Genomic DNA, 21720 nt, shown 5'->3' with positions numbered 1-21720 from the left:
TTCATAGTGTTTTATATCCTCAGGGTGCAATGCACACATTAGCAAATTTAGTCCTCCTACCCACCTCCATTTTACAAGTGTGGAAACTATGAAAGAGTAATTTAGTGACTTCTGTTGTAATTAAAAAGAAATCTATGAACCATACTGTACAATGTATGCCGTGATCTCCATGAAAAATCTGCCCTCCCTTGCATTCTGTATTCTTCCTCTTACCTTCCCACCCACTTCTGTACTTCGGTCTCTTGCCTTGTTTGTTATGTTTAGTTTAGAGTGAATGCTCCTTAGGGAAAGACTGTCTTTCGATATGCTTGTAAAGTGCTGTGCACACCTGTGATACTATTGTGAATAATAATTAACTTATGAGAAATGATTCAGAATTGTTTGTAAATTTTACTTAGAGATGGCTCAGGGAGAATTTCTGAAGGGTGTAGTAAATACAGCAGGGATTCTATAGGGGTTTACGGGAATATAAATGGGAAATTATGGGAAGAAACTACAAAACAGAAAATTTAGGCTGAATGTTAGGCCGAAATTCCTGAAGGACATTTATTAAACTGAGGAATATCTCCTGTAGGAAGCCCTGTCATTTAGGATATCAAAAACTACATTGATCAAAGCATTAAAAGACACACATTAAGGAAGCATCCGCACTGCCCCTTTCTTCCCCCTCCTGATTGGACTAGCAAGTAGGCGGTGGACTACATGGCCTAATAGGTCTTTCTAACTCTGATTTCTACGATTCAGGTTTGGAGTATCTCAGACCTCAGAAAGTTCCTCAAAAAGTGATCTAGAGAATGGGGATCATGATGGCAGTGTGGACTCAGAAGAAGAGGAGGAACCAGAAGAACAAACAACACCTCTCACTGAGAACACCAACAAGAATAATCCTTCTGAGCAGAAAGACTCTGACTCTACTGAAGGTAAAAAGTTCAACATAGCATCTTAATTAAGTCTCCAGAAACATGTCTCAGGCAGCCTTTCCTGGAGGTCTACCACTTGGGTATATGTATAGCCACCTGCAAGCCACATGACTACTGAGGCTACTCAGTAGTGTAGCATCAGCAGCTGGGAAGTAAAATGCCCATTGTGAATTTGCATCTGCGTATTCCTGCCTTAAAAATGTTGGAGGGATTGGATCCTGCAGATGCAGAGAGCTAGAGCTGCAAGATTGCAGTGTGCCGTTCAGTTATGCTCTTGGACCAAGCAGGGTGTAATTACTATAACAGTATCAATTTTTATTACAAATCAACAAAGAAGATATTAAGTGAGAGGACTAAAGGCGCTGTTATTTTTTTCAAGCGGTGTTGCTACAGAAGAACTGATAGCATTGTGCAAGTCTACTCCTTTAAAAAACAAACACTTTCTACTGCCATTACCTACTGTGAGTGTTACAAAAACACAGATATTTTTCAGGCCATCATCTGAGGGACATTGACATCCAGGCCAATTAAATTAAGAATATTTATACAACAGGCACTTTCTGTGGACAGTGTAATTGGTGCAATTGTCTTTGTCTAGAAACTAAGTTCAGATATTAGTACAATTTATGAGTGAATATCGGTTTGGTGAATCACCTCCTAATTTATGTGTGCTTCTCAACCACTGATGTATTTGACACAATACACATTGTATTAAGAGAGGTACTGCATTGCATGTCAGGAAGCAAATCACTGTTAGAACTGTGTGTCTGAAACTGAGGAACTAGAAGGATGTTCTAGTAGATAAGGCAGTGGACTGGGACTCAGGAGATTTGGATTTAATCCCTGGCTCTGTTGTTTGACCACCTGTGTGACCTTGGAAAATCTACCCTGTACATCAGTTCCCCCCTGTAAAAATGGGGATAATAGCACTTCCCTACTTCATAACGACATTGAGAGGATGAAATCCGTTAATGATTGACACATTCAGATAGTATAGTGATGAGGGCCATATAAGTACTGTGACAGGGTCAGGCCAGATGGCTACAAAAGAGTGGTTGAAGGTAGATACATTAGTTCCAGGTTAAGCAGGTCCCTTTTCCCTGGGTAAAATAACAGGGACTATTCCAGAACACTCAGGCACTTTCTAGAACTAATTAAGGCAGGCAGGCTAATTAGGACACCTGTAGCGAATTGGGAAGCTGCTATAATTAATTAAGGCGAATCAGGACACCTGGTTTGAAAAGGCCCTCACTCCAGTTAGTGAGGTGCGCGCAAGGAGCTGAGAGTGAGAGGGCATGCTCCTGGAGGACTGAGGAGTACAAACGCTATCTGGCATCAGGAGGAAGGTCCTGTGGTGAGGATACAGAAGGTATTGGGAGATGGCCATGGGGAAGTAGCTCAGGGAGTTGTAGCTGTCACACAAGTGTTACACAAAACACTATAGACAGCTGTGATCCACAGGGCCTTGAGCTGGAACCTGCAGTAGAGGGTGGGCCCGGGTTCCCCCCATCCCCCAACTCCCTATTGGATATAGGAGGAGTTGACTTGGACTGTGGGTCCCACCAGAGGGGAAGGTCCCTGGCCTGTCCCCCGACCCTTTAGGTGGACCAGCAGAGACTGTGGGGATTGTTCTCCTTCCTTTTCCCCAGGCTGACCAGTGATGAGGTTAGCTGAGTGAACGGCAGATTTGAGCCACGAAAGTGGCCAAACTGAGGGCTACTGTGAATCTCTGAGGTGAGCAAAATCCTCCAATAAGCGCAGGACCCACCAAGGTAGAGGAGGAACTTTGTCACAGTACCTAGATAGATAGAAAGGTGCCCAGATCTTGCCTGCAGCACACTGTGTGCCTGCAGCTAGTGCATTGCAGTTAAAGAATTTTTAAGGCCATCTTTCTTAATAAGTGCTCCCCTATTGTGGGGTTACAATATTTGTCAGAGAAACCAATTTTCAGATAATCAATAAATGGCCTGATTTCTTTCAACAACATGAGACTCATCTACAGTCCTCCTATAGATTCCCACAAGGATTCCCACTGCACAATCTTTGTTTTTCCCTCTGAGAATTCCCCCCCCCCCGCCCCTTTGACTTTTTTTGTGAAGGCATAAGGTTGTACAAAATCTAAGCAACTTCTGTTTGTCTTTGTACTTTCAGGATCTGGGTGGACAGCTGTGTTTGAGCCAGTGAATTCAAAACCCCCAGCACCCTGTGTGGCCATGGATGTTGGATCAAGTGTATGGGATTCAGCAGCACCAGAGACCGCCACTCCTGAGGAGAAAGGATGGGCAAAATTTACAGACTTTCAACCTTTTTGTTGGTAAATGAAGCATAAATGCCAATAACATCTCCACAAATTCTGTGTGAAAGAATGTTTGGAGTGTGGTTGTATGGAATAACTGGCTAGGGGTCTGCACTGTAATCTTTCTTTTCTTTTCTCTAAATATTGTCTGTGTGGATCTGGATCAATACTCACACCTCTGTGTTTGCACTGATTGAAATCAGTGGTATCCATATCTCATACTATGATACTGTATATATTGTCACTGTTGCAAGGCTCTGACTATACTGTAAGTTATTAGGGTTGCTTGTAATAACTTCTTTTTTAGGAGTTATTTCTAAGTATCCTATATCAGGACCAGAGCAGCTGTGGTTCATTCTCAGGTCTTTTCTTTTTTAGCTCAGAATCAGGTCCCAGATGTAGTTCTCCTGTTGATACAGAAAGCAGTGACTCAGAGGGAAACCCCAAGCAGGGTCAGGACAAGAACTGTAAGTGGCAATAATATTATGAAATGTGAAGGGATTCATTTGCATCTGTAATCATTTTGAGTATTGCCTAACATCCCAGGTTTGTGGGGCAAAGTTCCTGTCCAGTGCTTCCTCACAGATGTTATTTGATAGATCCACTTAGACATATTAGAGCTCCTGAATGTGGGTTCAGCCACCTAATGAAACAGTAAGTGCTGCTACTTTGCATGGGTTTACACGTTCCTCAGTAATAAAGTAAAAAGAACAGGAGGACTTGTGGCAACTTAGAGACTAACAAATTTATTTGAGCATAAGCTTTCATGAGCTACAGCTCACTTCATCGGATGCATTCAGTGGAAAATACAGTGGGGAGATTTATATACACAGAGAACATGAAACAATGGGTGTTACCATACACACTGTAACGAGAGTGATCAGGTTCCACTGAATGCATCCGATGAGGTGAGCTGTAGCTCACGAAAGCTTATGCTCAAATAAATTTGTTAGTCTCTAAGTTGCCACAAGTCCTCCTTTTCTTTTTGCGGATACAGGCTAACACGGCTGCTACTCTGAAACCAGTAATGAAGTAGTAACTTGTATGTTTATAGGACACGGTTAAATTGCGGAGGCCCCACATTTACACCTTGTAAGCACTGTGCTGTAGTAGCAAATTCCTTCCTGTTTCTTTCCAAGTGTTCCTTTATACAATCAGTTACTAAAAATTGTAATACCACAAAAAGTGATCTTTGGAATCTGGATTCCAGTAGAAGTCAGAGGATGAAAGTAGTGACAGAAGAGACCAGAAAGTACTGGATAGCTAGTGAGATTTTTCTGTCTAATTTCTTGACCCCCCCAAAAAACGGGGTGCGGGGGCAGGGGGAATAAGCGTTTAAACCTCTGAATTTTTTATAGTTCACTCAATGCTAGTTTAGAGCTTGATTCTCCTGTTAACCTAGAAGATTCCCTCTGGTGCTTTGGTTTTCAAGTCCTCAAACTGATCTTACTGGTATCAGACAAACAAACCTCAAGACATTAATGAACACCAGAACATCAAATCAAGAAACTCCTGGTTGCATTTTCACCCATCTTAGATCAAAACACAGTTTTACGAATCAGTAGTAGAGACACAAATTTGCCCCAATCTTGTCACAGTTCAGAACATTAAGATTATTGGAGGTACCTATGAAAATCAGGATAGATTCCCAGTGTAGCTTATTTCCACACATGCTTCTAACTGTGTGGCAGCACAGTCTTTCTAACCCTCCGATGACAGGTCTCTTTTTTGAGCATGGGTCAGTGTGGAGCCCATTGTGGGTGTACATGCGCATGAGACTGGATTCTTTTGAATAGCAGTGTTAGTCAGGGCCATGCTCACACCCTATGCTCCTCATGTTCCCATGAGAGGGCATAAAGGGTGGAGTGGCTGCAAACCTCCCTTAGTTCCCCCTTACCACCTGTGCAATGAAACCCAGGAAGTGCCTGACTGGTACTCTGTTCAGTTCTTTCAACCCAGTTAGTGAAAAGTTCTGTCTTCACACCTGTTTTCTCTGAAAGATGTTGCTTTAAAAAAAAAAAAATTGATAAGACAACTTCCCTGTACAGTGGGACAAGGCACTTTGTGCCAAGCTCCATGTCTCACGGTGAAGTCCAAGCCCTCAGGGTTCAAACCCTGCCTTCCTGCAATGGACTGGTCTCCATCAAGGATGGACACAGCTGATACCATTTCTAACTAGGAGATTGCCACATCCTGGATAAGTGCTCTTTGTGTGAGTCCTTTTCTGCCAGGACCCACAAGTCCAGGGACACATGGCTGAAGCGGCATCTATTTGAGCAATCTGTGCAGGTCACTTTGGACCTAGAGGTAAATGGTTACAACCAGAGCGAGGCTGGATAAACCAGTCTCGGACACTGTCAGACACTCTTCACGTTCCGAGATAGGGTGGTGGGAAGAGAGTGAAAAGGATACCAGCAGAGTCTACGCCTCTGATGCTGACCACCTCCTCATGAGTGAAATCTCCAGTGTGTAAGAGCTCAGTGTTGACAGCCGTGGTGCCGAGCATCTCTGCATCAGTAGTTCAGGTACTTACAACTCCGGCTCCTCTATTGACTGCCCCAATTCAGGTAGAAAAACTGGCACCTGTGCCTGCTCAAAATGGGACACTGGATTGCATAGCTGGTCCGAACATAAGCACAGCTCCAAGGCCAAGGGAGGCTTCTGGAGGGAAGACATGGGACACCACTCCAAGATCAAGGCCCCTAAGCAGATTGGCAGAGCAGGAGGCCTGGCCTGGATGCCAGTACTGATCCCCATGACGGAGTTGAGCAAGGACTTCAGATGTCCATATCACCCTCGGAGATGTTCCTCATACCAAAGAGGTGGCTGGTAAGCATGCCATCCCTTAGCAATACCTTTCAATTAAGAGAGAGATTCCTCCTTACCATTGTTCCTTCTCACCAGCATTGAGCAGAGATTCCTCTCCCCGTCATTGGAGAATGGCCATAAGGAGGGTATTAACGCGCTCCCATTCAGAGTGCTGCCCCAACTGGCATGGGAGTGGTGCTTGGCCAGCCAGCCCCAGCTTGGTCCATACTCATACAATGGGCCACTTTGGCCATATTAGTCTGACTGGGGGCTGTCCTTCCACATGCTGAGGAGCAGCAGCTCTCCTTCCTACATTCTAGAAAAAGATGATCATGTTTCTCAACAGCTTTTCTGTCTGGGCCACCACAGGAACAGGAGACGATAAAGGGACAACAACAATCCCCATATCCCACCAAAGAATCCTCCTCATTGCTGGATGAGGCAGTAACACCAGCAATAGATGACTTTAAAGCCTTCCAAGACCTCCTGCCCTGAACTGTGGAGATCCTGGACATAACGCTATGTTTCTACAGGAAGTCTCATAAACTCTTTGGTATCCTGGGTGTCACTGTGATGACACCGGCCAGAATTGCTCTCCCTAGTAATGAAGGTATCCTACAACCAGCCAAAAGGCTCTGGCAGATCCCAGCTATTCTTCTTCCCACCTCAGAGAAAAGGGATCAGGTGCCACCAGAAGGTTTTGAATACTTTTATTCCTGCCCAAACACAGGGTTCTTGGTCTTCTCTGCAGCTCAAGAGAAATCCACAGTCCATGAAAGGCCCTTCTAAAGACTATAAGAAGTTAGACCTGCTTGGGCAAAGGTACAAGGTACTGCCATTTGGACTGTCAGTGGTGCTGAGAGTCTTGCCAAATGCCTACTGGTGGTAGCAACACATATCAAAAGAATATGGGCATTCATGTCTTTCCCTGGTTGGACAATTGGCTGACTGGGTCATAACCCAGCAGGAGGCTGCCATGCACCTAAAAGTTCGTCCCCTCTGTTCCCTCAGCTGAGCCTGCTAGTAAACTCCAAAAAAAATCATTTCTTATCCCATCACAGATGATCGAGTTTGAGGAGTCCTGGTCAGTTCTGGTTCAACGAGAGCATACTTACCTAGAGGCAGGTTTCTGTGCTGCAACTGCTGGTGTGTGTGGGATAGAATCAAACCTGACAACGGTATAGATATGTCTGCGGCTGGTAGGCCATGGGTCATTGTGCAAGTATGTGACACTACTTGCCAAACTTCACCTGAAATCACTCCATTCTAGCTCAGGTCAGTCTATCCCCCAGCAAAGTACCAGATGAACAAGAAGGTGGTGATCCCACCGCACTCTGTCACAGACCTGAGCTGGTGGAGGGAACTCAGAACTGTGCTGTTCTCCACCTCCTCCCCAACAAAAACTTTAGTTATAGATGTGACAGGTACAGACTGATGAGCCTGAACCACCTACTAATACAAGGGACTTACTCCCCAGAGGACACCAGATCCACCAGGCCTTCCTACCTGTTCTTCAGAACTCCACAGTGCAGATCCTGATGGTCTACCCAAACAGATAAAGAGGTGCATGCTCATCTCTCCTCTGTCTGGATGCTGTCAGACTCTGGACATGGTGCCACCAGCATGGGATAAACGAGATGGCTCTTTGTGACACAAAGACCTCTCACTTAAGACCTGACAAACTCATTACACCAAACACATCTGACAGGTCTTTTATTCATAAAGAGTAACATGTAATGTACCTACAGAAAGCTTGTAAATTGTCAAGATTCATAATCAATGTGAGTTGTACATACAGAAAATATTTAAGGAATAATATATTTATATTGAAAGTGAGCTTTATGGACTTGGAGTAGAAATTAGTCACCAGGAGTTAATGTGTCTCAGTGGTGGCCCATTCGGGCAAGGGGGAGTTTGGCTGATGAGGTAATGTAAGGCTCAGTTGTTTAGCCTGGCACAATACTAACGGGAAACCACCAGAGGCAACGACAAACTATCGAAGTCACTTAAAGATAGAAAAGAAACTTTACAACAAGATAGGGGTTTTACCTCTCTGTGAATGGAAACAGATGACTGTTTTCAGTATAACACAGAGGAGGGATAAGCACTCTTTATCCATTCACTGAGGAAAACCCCTTGTGGACAGAGCTGCTTTCACAAACGTTTGGATCCTAGTTCTTGAGAAACCAGCCAGCACTGCAGCAGATTGATCGGGGCGGGGGGAGAAGGATCCATTTTATTAGGTAGGAAAGGTGACTATTGATAAGTGTAGACCCTTGTTCACGTTTTATAGTTTTATTTTATGTTGTAACTCTTTCCCACCACTCTCTTATTTCTGGTTAAGTTCTTATACTTTCTCAAACCTTCTCGGGTTTTATTATAAGTGCTCACAAGTGCTGTGTGGTTTACAGGAGCAGTAATTTAAGGTAGAACTGGTATATTGGGATACACTGCACCTTGGGAGCGAGGATCTGGAATTTCTGTAGCCAGTGTGGGGTAGCCAGTGTGGGGGGCTGGGTATCACAGGGGAACGATTCAAAGGGACCTGGGAATTGGGGTGCACCTACTGTTGACCTGCAAGACGAAATTAGGGCTGGCATAAGCCCAGAGAAGAGTGCTTGAGTGGCCGAAAGTCTGGTGGTGGTAGGGTGCTGACACCTTGCTACCACAAGAAAGACTCCCTCTCGCTAGAGGCAGGAGGGATAACAAGGTGACTCTCAGTCCTGGGTGTCTTGAGAACTGTCACACACTTCACCTGCTGGGTGTGAGTAACAACATGGCAGATTTTCTGAGCAAACAGCTGATCTGTGGAAATCCATCATAGCACTGATGTTCCTGTGTTGGGAAAACCCAGTGATTGACATGTTTGCTGTTGTCATCAATGCCAAGTGCCAGAAATTTTGTTCCAAAGTGAGCATGAATCTGAGGTTGTTACGGGACACCTTCTTTCTGCAGTAGTCCTAGGTATTCTTGTATGTCTTTCCACTGACTTCCCTGAGTCCCAGGGAGGCTTCCAAAATCAGGAGACAAGGCTATAATTGTTCTGGTGGCTTCGTATTGGCTAAGACAGTTTTGGCTGATGGTCTGCTGCAAATATGTATTCGGCCTTTCATTCAGTTCCGACCCTGTCCAGACCTGTTCTCATAACAACATGGCCAGGTACTCCATCCAGACCTGAAGTCACTGTACTTGATGCCATGGCTGCTGGTTGGTTGAGTACAGTGGACAGAGTCTGCTTCCTACAGATCCAGGAAATTGTAAGATAGAGCAGGAAAGCATGTATCAGAAGAACACGCATTCATATAAATGAAAAAGGTTTTACAAAATGGGCTGCCCAACATAGTCTAGACCCAGTCCAGCTCCCTCGATACTACATATTATCAGCTACTTATTGCACTTCAGACTGGCCAGACTCTCGGTTAGCTCTGTTAAGGTCCATCTTGTGGTGATTTCAGTTTGCCATGTGCCTGTATGGTCAGTCTTGGTCTTCTCTCACCCCATGATATCAAAGTTTCTCAAAGGGTCAATATGCATTTGCCTACAGTCAGAGAACCTAGCTCTCCTGAGACCTCAGTCTAGTCCTGTGACTCATGGAGCCTCCATTTGAACCTGTGTCAGCCTGTGCCCTGCATCACCTCGCTCTGAAAGCAGTCTTCCTAGTGTCTGTTACTTTGGCCAGGAGAATGACTGAGCTTCAGACACTTATGGCTGAACCCTTCCCCCACCCTCAGTTCCATAGAGTCATAGTGATGCTGCAACTGCACCCTTTCCTTTCCTGCACATCGTTCCTAGGGTGGTCTCAGAATGTCATCTAAATCTGTCAATCATCCTGCCTCTTTTCTTCCCAGAACCATGCTTGGCACATGGAGGAAGGAAATGACACACACTAGATGTATCCAGGACTATGCTTTGTTACACTGACAGGATCAGATCATTCACACTATCTCCCTACCTGTCTAGAGTGGCAGCTGGATATTCTAATGGTCAAGTCACCTCCTCACAGAGGGTATCAAAATGATTAACACAGTGTAGCTAGCTGGTGTACCTCTCCACCGAACATCAGGTTTATTCCACCAGAGCTCCAATAACACCCTCTGCTTGCTTCACAAATCTGCCCATTGACTTTTGTCAAGCATTGTGCATTGGACTCAGTTGCTAGAGCAGATGCCATGTTCGAGAGAGGAGTAGTACAATCTCCGTGTCACTGATGCAGCTGTAACTCCTCATTCCCACCATTCCAAGGGGATACCGCTTGCCAGTCACCAAAAAGAGTTCCGCACAGATGCATACTTGAAGAAGAGAGAACGATTACTTACTCTACAGAAACTGTGTTTCTTTGAGATGCTGATGTCAGTGTGGATCCCACAACTCGTCCTCCATCCCCGCTTTGGGAGACCTCAGCTACACGAGCTTTGAATTGTGAGGGACCTGAAGGAGGGTTGTGGCTGCTCCATCCTTTATCGTTGCACGGGAGCACAAGGAGGCACAGGGTCCGTGTGCAGCCCCGATGGATGCTATCATTTAAAAAACAAACAAAAAAACACCTCACATATGTGACACACATACCTGCCTATGGTGGGATCCGTACTGACAACATTTCAAAGAACCACAGCTGCTGTAGGGTAAGTAACCGTTCTGTTTTACTGAAAGTATTTGGGATATTTTGGGAGTTTTAGCAGTTCTTCCTGTGTTTCTGTTCATTTTTTTCATGTGAGTTATTTACTCTTTCTTTGCAGTCAGCACTGCCTCACCCTGTGTTTGGAATGTCTGTGTGGCAAGGAAGGCACCACTGGTGGCTTCAGACAGCAGCTCATCTGGAGGCTCAGACAGTGAGGAAGAGGAGGATAAAGCTGATATCGTCACAGAAACCATCAGTACAGGTTCAGGCCAGGAAACCATCAAACTCACCATGGATGCTAAGAACGAGAAGGCTGTGTTCACCAGGTGCGAAAGAAATCAGCTGGGGATGGGGTAGATATGGCCATTAGGGTTTGTAAAGTGTAATCTGAATCCAAATATGGCATAAGACAATTGGCAACTCACCTCTGGTTTAAAATCAAGTGTAAATCACTCATAGGATGCAAGGCCTATTCATGAAAACAAAGTAAAAATGTAAATGCATGGGAACATCCCACCACCAGCTTTTTATTTTCTGAGACCTGGTTTCTGAATGTTGACTGTAGGCAGTTTTGTTAAAGCTCTATGGCCTTGCTGGGTGCTGATAAATTAAAGTATTTATTACTGTTACACAAATGCTGTCTCAGTTCACAAGTGAAAATGTGGGTCTTGCTCGCTACTGAGTCATATTGCAAAACTACCACAGAATGGGCAATACCGACTCACATGAGATGTAGGAGTGGAATAGGAGTGCAGGATGCAAGCCAAGAGTGAGACCCGCTAGCAGAGCCACGTGAGGCTTCGTGTCATGACTAACACGTGGTGTTACGGATCAGCATTGAGATCGGCATCCCACAGAACTGCTGGGGGTGAGGGGTTGAAATGGCTCAAGTTATTGCTATTTCCTCATTTTCGGAAATTCATTCCTAAATTGTAAGAAGCACAGACCCCCAGAATTAGATGTTACAAGTCCCAAGGTTTATGGTAACTTATGAACAGCATCTTTGTGAGAGCCCTGAAATACACATCCTCCATAAGGTTTTACCATAAGACACCTCAGGTGAGAGGGTACATTTCACAAGTTCACAGTTCTTAAAAGGGGACTAAACCAAGCATGGGGGGGGGGGGGGTAACATTTTGATAAGTGACTTAGACTCTAAAGTGCCAAAATCACTTTTGAAAATGGGCAACTTTGATAGTTTCTAAAATTTTACACAAGATCCATTTTTCTTCTTTCCAGTTCTCCCACCACATGCTTGTAGGATAAGAGCCAATTAACTGGGGGACCCAATATTTTGGAAAGCTTGCTAGGAGCAGATATTCACCCAGTGTATATAATATAAAGATTCATTGCCTTTTGGGGATGGTCAGTTTGAGGTCCCCGGTACACCTTATTACTCCAGTGAACACTTTCTGGGAATAAAGAAAGGTGGCTCATAAAATGGTGTGCTGAAGTAACATGGCTGTAAAACAAAGCAAAATCGCTGGAGAAAATAAACCAGTGACACATTCTGGTTGATCCAGTCTGCGTTGAGTTTTTTATATTCTGAAAATTTTTGAATTTCTATGTCAATACAGGCTGCCTTTTCTGCTGCAGACTTGAAATAAAAATCTGATGCATAAAATTTCATTGCTGACAAGCAGTTTGGTTCAGGAGAGCTACTTGGATAAATGGGACAAATTTCTGTGCACAGAGATGACATGGCCCAGCAGACTGTGCTTTCAGAGATCAGGCTGAAGAAATTAAAGGTGGTCAGTGTTGCTGACTGGGGCATCTGGGTTAGTAGCCCTCTCTGGTGTTCATAATACACTTGAAATAAAACATTTGGAACATATAGTGGTGGCCAACACTGTCTTCCAAATGTGTTTTTTCGTCTCTGAACCTATGGCATTTACAGCCGGAGTTGTGCTCTAAATTTAACTGTCTGTCTTTGTTCAGTTTAACACAACAGTAGTTTAAATCCTGTTTGACATTTTGCATGACTTTTACATTAGCTTCACTTCAGATTGGGAAAAGGGTATTCTTATTTGGATTAGCTAGATATGTCGTTGCCCATGACACTGCTAAATCTGAGCACTGTATTTTTAAATTAATGTATTTTAGTAATAAGGATCTCTCTCAGGTAAGTACAGTTATAATTTAAGAACCAAAACAACAAAGTTTCCAGAACCTGCTTTGTTTTGCAGGATTGTGGCTGTGTTCAACTAATTCTGCTTTTGCAATGCAAGCAAATACTCAGATAACCACAGTCTCCACTATAAAGGTAAAAAGAAAAGGAGGACTTGTGGCACCTGAGAGACTAACACATTTATTTGAGCATAAGCTTTCGTGAGCTACAGCTCACTTCATCGAAAGCTTATGCTCAAATAAATGTGTTAGTCTCTAAGGTGCCACAAGTACTGCTTCTCTTTTTGCAAATACAGACTAACACGGCTGCTACTCTGAAACTTGTCACTATAAAGGTGTGATATCTTAACACAGCCATAATCTCAACCAGAAATTAAAACAAATGGCTGCTGAAACCTTTAATTCAGTTTGTGGTCTCAGAGGTATTCAGCTGTTTCAGAACTACCTAGCTAGATGAAACGTCTCATACAGTGTGGAATATCTTATTGGCCAGTGAGGCTTCCCCAGTTTCCAAAAGTCATTCTCCTTTTCCCTTCCATTTTCCAAACAAAGACAAATAAACTAGAAATGCACAATTCTGGGTTAATCAGTTTCTTCCCAGTTCCTTGATGATTACAAATAAATCAACTGCACTGATCATTTAAAAACATTTTGGGTCTAGTACAAATTTTATGATGAAGGTTTCCTAAATTCACAATCCCAGTAGGCCCCTGTTATTTTATAATCTAATGCTGTCAGAACTCGATACAGCCAGGATTAAAACTCAGCTCTTTCTTTGGCTTTGGCACATTACTTCGGTTAACATTTTTGTATTTAGGTGCCTAAAATTAGGCATCTAAATATATATTTAGGCACTAATTAAAAGTGAGCTGATTTTTCAGAAGTGCTAAGCTCCTTTGGCTCCCATTGCCATAAGGGGAAGTTGGGGCTGCCGTTATCACTGAAAAACAGACCTCTTAAGTCCATAAATATAAATGTAGGTGCCTACCTTTTAGATGAGGTTGGTGAAGGAATATCTTTTATTGAATCAACTTCTGTTGGTGACAGAGACAAGCTTTCGAGCTACACAGAGCTCTTCTTCAGGTCTTGGAAATGTACTTGGTTCAGAGCTAAATACAAGGTGAAACAGATTGTTTAGCATAATCAGTTAACACTTTTCAAGGGACCATTCAAGGTGAAGTGGCCTGTTAACACCCCTCCAGTCATGGGGGAGGGGGAGAGGAAAAAATGCCACAGCACTCTTACTGAAGGAATATCGGGACTCATAGAAACCATCCGCACACCGCACACCACGCACCACACAAAGGACCAGCTTCCTCCAGGGTTACAGCTGACTTCCTCTAGAAACTGCAAACCTCAGAAAACTATGGATGTCACTTCCCTGTACACTAACCTCCCCTCACAATGAATGGCATTGCAGTTTGCCTTAGATATTTACAAGATAATGGACAATCCTCAGATATCCACCCCAAACATATTACCAAACTCATCCATTTCGTCCTCACCCATAACACTTTTACATTTAACAACAAACACTTTGTTGAAACAATGGGAACAGCCATTGGTACTAGGATGGCTCCCCGATATGCCAACCTCTTTGTGGGCCACCTTGAAGAAGAATTTCTGGGCAAATGCACCATGAAACCAGTGATATATCTGAGATACATCAATCATATTTTCATCCTCTGGACAGATAGCCTACAGTCCCTCATAGATTCCCACCACATCTTCTATGACCATCCACCCATCCATCAAACTCTCACTAGAACACTTCCACACTAGCTCAACTCCCTGGACACCATGATCAGCTCCAACAATGGAACCTTACAGACAATTATATACATGAAACCGAGGGATCACCACACCTACCTTCGCAGACCAGTAACCACCCCAAATGAAGCAAGAAATCTGTTAACTACAGCCAGGCACTCGGATAACACAGAATATGCTCTGAAGAGAAAGTCTGGGATATGTACCTTAACACACTTAGAATCATAGAATATCCAGGTTGGAAGGGACCTCAGGAGGTCATCTAGTCCAACCCCCTGCTCAAAGCAGGACCGATCCCCAACTAAATCATCCCAGCCAGGGCTTTGTCAAGCCTGACCTTAAAAACTTCTAAGGAAGGAGATTCCACCACCTCCCTAGGTAATGCATTCCAGTGTTTCACCACCCTCCTAGTGAAAAAGTTTTTCCTAATATCCAACCGAAACCTCCCCCACTACAACTTGAGACCATTACTCCTTGTTCTGTCATCTGCTACCACTGAGAACAGTCTAGATCCATCCTCTTTGGAACCCCCTTTCAGGTAGTTGAAAGCAGCTATCAAATCCCCCCTCATTCTTCTCTTCCGCAGACTAAACATCCCCACTTCCCTCAGCCTCTCCTCATAAGTCATGTGTTCCAGTCCCCTAATCATTTTTGTTGCCCTCCGCTGGACGCTTTCCAATTTTTCCAAATCCTTCTTGTAGTGTGGGGCCCAAAACTGGACACAGTACTCCAGATGAGGCCTCACCAGTGTCGAATAGAGGGGAACGATCACATCCCTCGATCTGCTGGCAGTGCCCCTACTTATACATCCCAAAATGCCATTGGCCTTCTTGGCAACAATGGCACACTGTTGACTCATATCCAGCTTCTCGTCCCCTGTAATCCCTAGGTCCTTTTCTGCAGAACTGCTGCCGAGCCACTCGGTCCCTAGTCTGTAGCGGTGCATTGGATTCTTCCGTCCTAAGTGCAGGACTCTGCACTTGTCCTTGTTGAACCTCATCAGATTTCTTTTGGCCCAATCCTCCAATTTGTCTAGGTCCTTCTGTATCCTATCCCTCCCCTCCAGCGTATCTACCACTCCTCCCAGTTTAGTGTCATCTGCAAACTTGCTGAGGGTGTAATCCACACCATCCTCCAGATCATTAATGAAGATATTGAACAAAACCGGCTCCAGGACCGACCCTTGGGGCACCCCGCTTGATACCGGCTGCCAACTAGACATGGAGCCATTGATCACTATCTGTTGAGCCCGACAATCTAGCCAGCTTTCTATCTACCTTATAGTCCATTCATCCAGCCCATACTTCTTTAACTTGCTGGCAAGAATACTGTGGGAGACAGTGTCCAAAGCTTTGCTAAAGTCAAGGAACAAGACGTGCACTGCTTTCCCTTCATCCACAGAGCCAGTTATCTCGTCATAGAAGGCAATTAGATTAGTCAGGCATGACTTGCACTTGGTGAATCCATGCTGACTGTTCCTGATCACTTTCCTCTCCTTTAAGTGCTTCAGAATTGATTCCTTGAGGACCTGCTCCATGATTTTTCCAGGGACTGAGGTGAGGCTGACGGGCCTGTAGTTCCCCGGATCCTCCTCCTTCCCTTTTTTAAAGATGGGCACTACATTAGCCTTTTTCCAGTCGTCCGGGACTTCTCTGGATCGCTGGATCACTTAAAACCACCTTCGCCTAACAAGGACTTTCCACCAGAGAAGTAGAACGCATCATGGAACAGGCCACCCAAATACCCTGGGAGAACCTGCTTTAATACAGAAATAAACCCCCTCTGACCACACACTGCTAATTAACACCTACTACCTCACACTGGAACCCGTATGGAGTAGTATCGGACATTTATAACCCATGCTCAATGAGAACCCCCTTTTCTGGCCTTCAGACAACCCTCCTCTCCCAGCCAATTTCAAGGTCATTATTAGAAGGAAGCTCCCCACAGGCCAGGACACACCATCTCAGAGCAGCACCTGGGGTGACCAGATGTCCTGAAATTAGGGACACAACCTGGAACTGTTGCGCCGCTGTGCTTCCTTAACTCCCCAGCCTCTCACAATGCTATGCCAGTGATGAGCAGCAAACCCCTACAGGAGCTGCGATCACTAAGCCATCAGCATTTGGAGCCCCACACCAGCTAAATTGCATGAATGCTCCTTGAGTCACTCATGAATCATACAGGGAGAGGCATCAGCCAATCCCCCCAAAGCTCAGCTTTGTACCCCAGAAATATATTGTCTTACGCTGCTCAAGACTCCTTTGGACAGTGCAAGCTCGTTGGTTAGTTTGCCACTTCTTCAAAGGAAAGTGGACCTTCACCAGCCTTTGTAATCTGAGTTGAGATTCCCCAAGCACTTAAACCAGTGTGTTTTTGGTTGATGTAAAACTTAAAACAGATTTATTAACTACAGAAAGATAGATTTTAAGTGACTATAAATAGCAGGCATGGAGGTCAAAGTTGGTTACCTAAGAAATAAAAATAAATTTGCAGTCTAAACAAATTTTAGACTTTAGCACACTAAGCAAGATTTGAATTAAGCAGCGTCTCACCCTAACAGATGTTACAGGCAGTTCAAAGTTCCGAATACAGAGACTGAACTCCCTTCCAGCCTGGAACCAATCTCCCCAGTTCAAAGTCTTTGTCTTCCAGACGATCTTCCAGGTATTGAGATGTGCGTGCGTGTGTGGGGGGTGGAGGTGGGGCTAAGTGATGATGTCACTTTCCCTCTTTTATACTTTCTTCCAGCTGCTAGAAAGATCCTTGCTGTGATGGTGGGTTAGGCTGCCCTTGTGGCCTATGTGCCCTCTCTGAGAGGCCTGTGGGAGAGTGGATTATTCTTGATGGGCCATCAATGCCTGTCTGGCCAGTGAAATATGTGTTAACAATTTATACTAAACAATCTGTCCCACCTTGTATTTTGCTGTGACTCTCTGAGTACATATCCCAGACCTGCAGAAGAGCTCTGTGTAAGCTCAAAAGCTTGTCTTTCTCACTAAGAGAAGTTGGTCACCCACCTTGTCTCAGTTGTGAAGATATTGGTGTGAGCTTCTGTGCCTTAGTTTGCCCATCCGTAAAATGTAGCTAATATTTATTCCACAGGGATGCAGATGATTAATGAATTAGTGTGTGTAGTAAAGTCCTAAGAAGATGTCAAGTGCTAAAGAAATGCTTATTATTAGGGTTTAAAACTCATTTGTCATCATGGTGCTACATAATAGATAATTTCACAGTGTATGTTAACATTTAGTAAATCAGTACTGTGCTATGCCAGAGATTTTGAAGACATGAATGATTGTCAGTAATCACCAAAGGGATTACCTTGAGACAAACTGAAGTTTTTTCCCATATGCACCCAATACATTTTGTCTTTCCGAATCTCCTCCAAAGGAGTTGCAAAACATGGAGAAATGGTTCTCGGTAATTGAGAGGGAAAAGTGGCCTGTATATATAGGAGATGTATAGTAAGATGAAATTCAATTCAACAAGACGAAATTCAGTAAAAACAAGGGCAAAGAACTACACTTGGGAAGAAAAAATCAAATGCATCATTTCACAATGGCAAATAACTGGCTAGGTGGTAGTAGTGCTGAAAAGGATCTGGGAGTTAGTGGATCACAATTTGAATATGAGTCAACAACGGGGTGCAGTTGTGAAAAAGATTAGTATAATTTTAATGTATTAACAAGAGTGTCATATGTAAGAGATGGGAGGTAATTGTCACACTCTGTTTTGGCACTGATGAGGCCTCAGCTGGAGTACTGTGTCCAATTCTGGGCACCACATTTCAGGAAGGTTGTGGACAAGTAGGAGACATTCCAGAGGAGAGCCACAAAAATGATCAAAGGTTTAGAAAATCTGACCTACGAGGAAAGGTTAAAAAAACCTGGCATGTTTAGTCTTGAGAAAATACAACTGGTGGGGGACCTGATAAGTATTCACACATGTTAAGGCCTGTTATAAAGAGAATGTTGATCAGTTGTTCTTCATGTCCGCTGAAGGTAGGACAAGAAGTAATAGCCTTCATCTGCAGCAAGGGGACTTACGTTAGATATTTCTAACTATGAGGGTAGTTAACTTCTGAAATAGGCTTCAAAGGAAGTATGTGGAATCCCCATCGCTGGAGGTTTTTGAAATCAGGTTGGACCAAACACTAGTCAGGAATGGTCTAGGTTGACTTGTTGACCTCTTGAAGTCCTTTCAAGTCCTACATTTCTATGATTCTGATATCATCACTATGATGATGATTAAAAAAGCTTTTAAATACTAATAGAGGAAACAGACCTGGAAGTATTTTGCATTAGTGAACTTCGATAATCTCTGAGAATTTTCCCCGCCTGCATTGTATGTCATTGTGTTTCTTGTAGAACTCCCTCATGGAATAACAGCTGTGATCTGTTTAATGATCACTAGAGTGGCAGCCATATGAATTTTAACCCTCCTTGGTTTGTGCAACAGATGCACAAAAGGATATTTAGGATACCAAAATCCCATTTCTTTTAACAAAAGGTTTGCAGTGCACTTTTTAGCATCAAAAGAGGACTCCAATAAATTTGAGGTTGATTAGTTTCTCTCTTTACTCTTACATGCAGTAATAATACATAACATTTGTTCTTCAAGTATATGCCCCTATGGGTACTCCACATTCTGTATGTGCGTGCTCATGCGCCTTCTCGCAAAGATTTTTTCCTGAGCAGTGTCTGTCAGTCTGCGCCCTACACATCCTTGTGCTCTGGACAGCGGGTATATGGGGAGGGGCAGATCTGCCACTGCTCCAGTTCCTTTTCAGCCACCTGAGGTTGGAGACAGAATATTGTGGTGTCCACTATTTACCTGAATAATTTGTACCTTTTTTGTTTTTATCCCCTTATTTTACCTTTTTGTAACCTTGATTATTATTTTAGTTCTCTACCTTAGCACAAGTTTTCAATTTTTTTGTGCTCTCACCTGTCCCCATGTTTGGCCATGGCAAAGGCTCCCAGCCTGGGCCTTTCTTCAGCTGCCGTTTATTCCTTGTCTGACTGTGCTCCGAACCCAAGGTTTCAAACCCTGCCAGACCTGCCACAGCTATTTCCCCTCAGCGACAGGAATTCCAGCTGCCTTGGAGAGTCCCACGTCCCGTCTAAGTGCAAGGTCTCCATCAGGTTTAAAAGCTGATCTTGCAAGCTGAGGTGAGGTAAACTAATGCTCTGTTTTGGAGCGTGATCTCTGAGGCTTGGAAGGATAGATTCTCCCCTGTACATCTGCTGCTGCCTCTTCGACTTACGCTGCAGCTCCAGGGAGCAAAGAGCAGGGGACATCTTCAAAGACCTCCAAACACTCTAAGAAGAAGCTATCCCAGTCCCTTGATTGGGGCTTGAAGCACTGTGAGGGGTCTCCCCAAAGATCAGGGTCTAAGAGACTTTGCATCCTGCTCCGGGTACTGCTGAGGGTCCTGCTTTTTTTGGCACTGAAGGCTCAGTACTGCTGAAGAGATCTACCACCCACGTAAAGAGAAGTCTCAGCAAACAGACACGCTCAACAAAATTCTCTGTACCTTTGGAGCCCTCCAGATGCAGGGATTCAAAGAAACCACTGACCCTGACTTCGGCACCCCCTGAGGGCCATGGGAGTATGCAGGTCTGTTCACACAGTCTCCAGTATTGCTTGATCCTCTTCAGCACCACGTCTGCGGGAAGGCTTCTTGGAACACCAAGAGTGAAGAGTCAAAGAGGAAACTCCTTCTGCCAACAAATCCTCTTCATGACCCTTCTGCCATTCTACACAGCCGACTTCAAAGTTTTTCAGGACTTGATGAAGAAGGCAACCGCAACTTTACAGCTCCCCCTGGAGCAGGTGCAGAAATCCCGACATTCCCTGATGGATATCCTCCATGCTACATCACAAGGCAAGATAGCACTGCCTATGGATAAGGCTACGATTTTGTCATGGATATTTTTAGTAAAAGTCAGGGACAGGTCACGACTTCCGTGAAGTTTTGTTAATTGCCCATGACCTGTCCCTGACCTTTACTAAAAACATCCCTTACAAAATGGGGAGGGAGGAGGGTCCAGCACCCTGCAGGGAGCTGCTCCCCCCACTGCCTCCAGTGACTGGGAGCTGGGTGGTTCCCCAGCTGCTGGTGGTGGCTGGGCTGCTGCAGGGCACCCAATATCACGGAGCGTGTGGAAAGTCAGGGAATCCTTGAGTTCCGCGACCTCCATGACATACGTGTAGCCCTATCTATTTATGATGCACTATTGTCACCGGCCCATAACATCTGGCAGACACCGGCCACCATTCTGCCTGTGTGCAAGATGGCAGGCAAAAAATACTATCATCTACCCAAGGGCTCTGAATATTTTTTGTTCTCATCCCAACGATAGGAACGGGCAGCCCCTGTGGAGAGCTACTTCTCAGCAGCATTACAATTTAGGGTAGTCAAATGATCATGCCCTGCTGGCAAAATATGATTACAGCATCTACTCAGAGTTCTTTCAACTTACTGATCATCTGCCACAGGACCAAAGGGACCAATTTGAAGCCTTTACATATGGCTCTCAGTAGTTGCTATTCACCTCTGTCAGATGGGAATAGTTGTCTTCCCCTACTTGGACAGCTGGCTTCTCAAGGGCAACTTCTTCTCTGAAGTCAGGTCAGACACCAACAAGTCTCTAGCTCTGTTTCTTTCTCTGGGCCTTCACCTCAGTGCAGAGAAGTCCAGCCTAATACCCGTTCAGCATAGAGACTTAATCAGGGCCATGCTGGGCTCAGTAACCAGGAGGGAATACCTACCCACAGACGGGTGTGACGCCATGTCCAGCCTCATATATATGATACAGCAGAGCCCTCAGACCACAGAGGGGTCTTGCCTACAGCTCTTAGGTCATATGGTGACCTGCACATTTATCATGCCCCTTGCAAGGCTCCACTCCAGACGCCTTCAAACCTGTCTCCGAATCTTTTACGCACCAAATAGACATAGCCTATCCAAACAAACATTCGTTCCCCACGGGGTCCCCACACTCTTGATTGGTTGAAGGACCCCTACAGGGTATGTGTTGGGATGCCCCCTCACATCGACCTCCCACCAAGACAGCCCCCAAGGACGCCCCCATGTTAGGTTGTGGAGCACACCTGCAGAAGTTTACAGCACAGGGCAAAGTTTACAGCACTTGGACCCTCAAGAATTGTTTCTT

At 44.6% G+C, this 21720-nt stretch overlaps 1 protein-coding gene across 9 annotated transcripts in view; it reads left to right on the top strand.

The window, feature by feature from the left end:
* PPP6R2 (protein phosphatase 6 regulatory subunit 2) overlaps positions 1-21720 on the top strand; it is a 176735-nt gene that overhangs the window by 121610 nt on the left and 33405 nt on the right. For 7 of the 9 annotated variants that reach the window (XM_073329005.1, XM_073329010.1, XM_073329008.1 and 4 more), the window contains 4 exons: positions 745-920; positions 3072-3234; positions 3595-3683; positions 10761-10968. In XM_073329005.1, coding sequence (XP_073185106.1) covers positions 745-920; positions 3072-3234; positions 3595-3683; positions 10761-10968 — 636 coding nt within the window. Of the gene's footprint in view, positions 1-744; positions 921-3071; positions 3235-3594; positions 3684-10760; positions 10969-12219; positions 12776-17102; positions 20440-21720 lie in introns of those variants that run through there. The other 2 variants (XM_073329009.1, XM_073329011.1) reach the window with 2 other exon arrangements.

The sequence above is a fragment of the Lepidochelys kempii genome, chromosome 1, assembly GCF_965140265.1.
Source record: "Lepidochelys kempii isolate rLepKem1 chromosome 1, rLepKem1.hap2, whole genome shotgun sequence".
NCBI lineage: Eukaryota > Metazoa > Chordata > Testudines > Cheloniidae > Lepidochelys > Lepidochelys kempii.
This window is presented reverse-complemented; position numbering and strand designations above follow the sequence as displayed.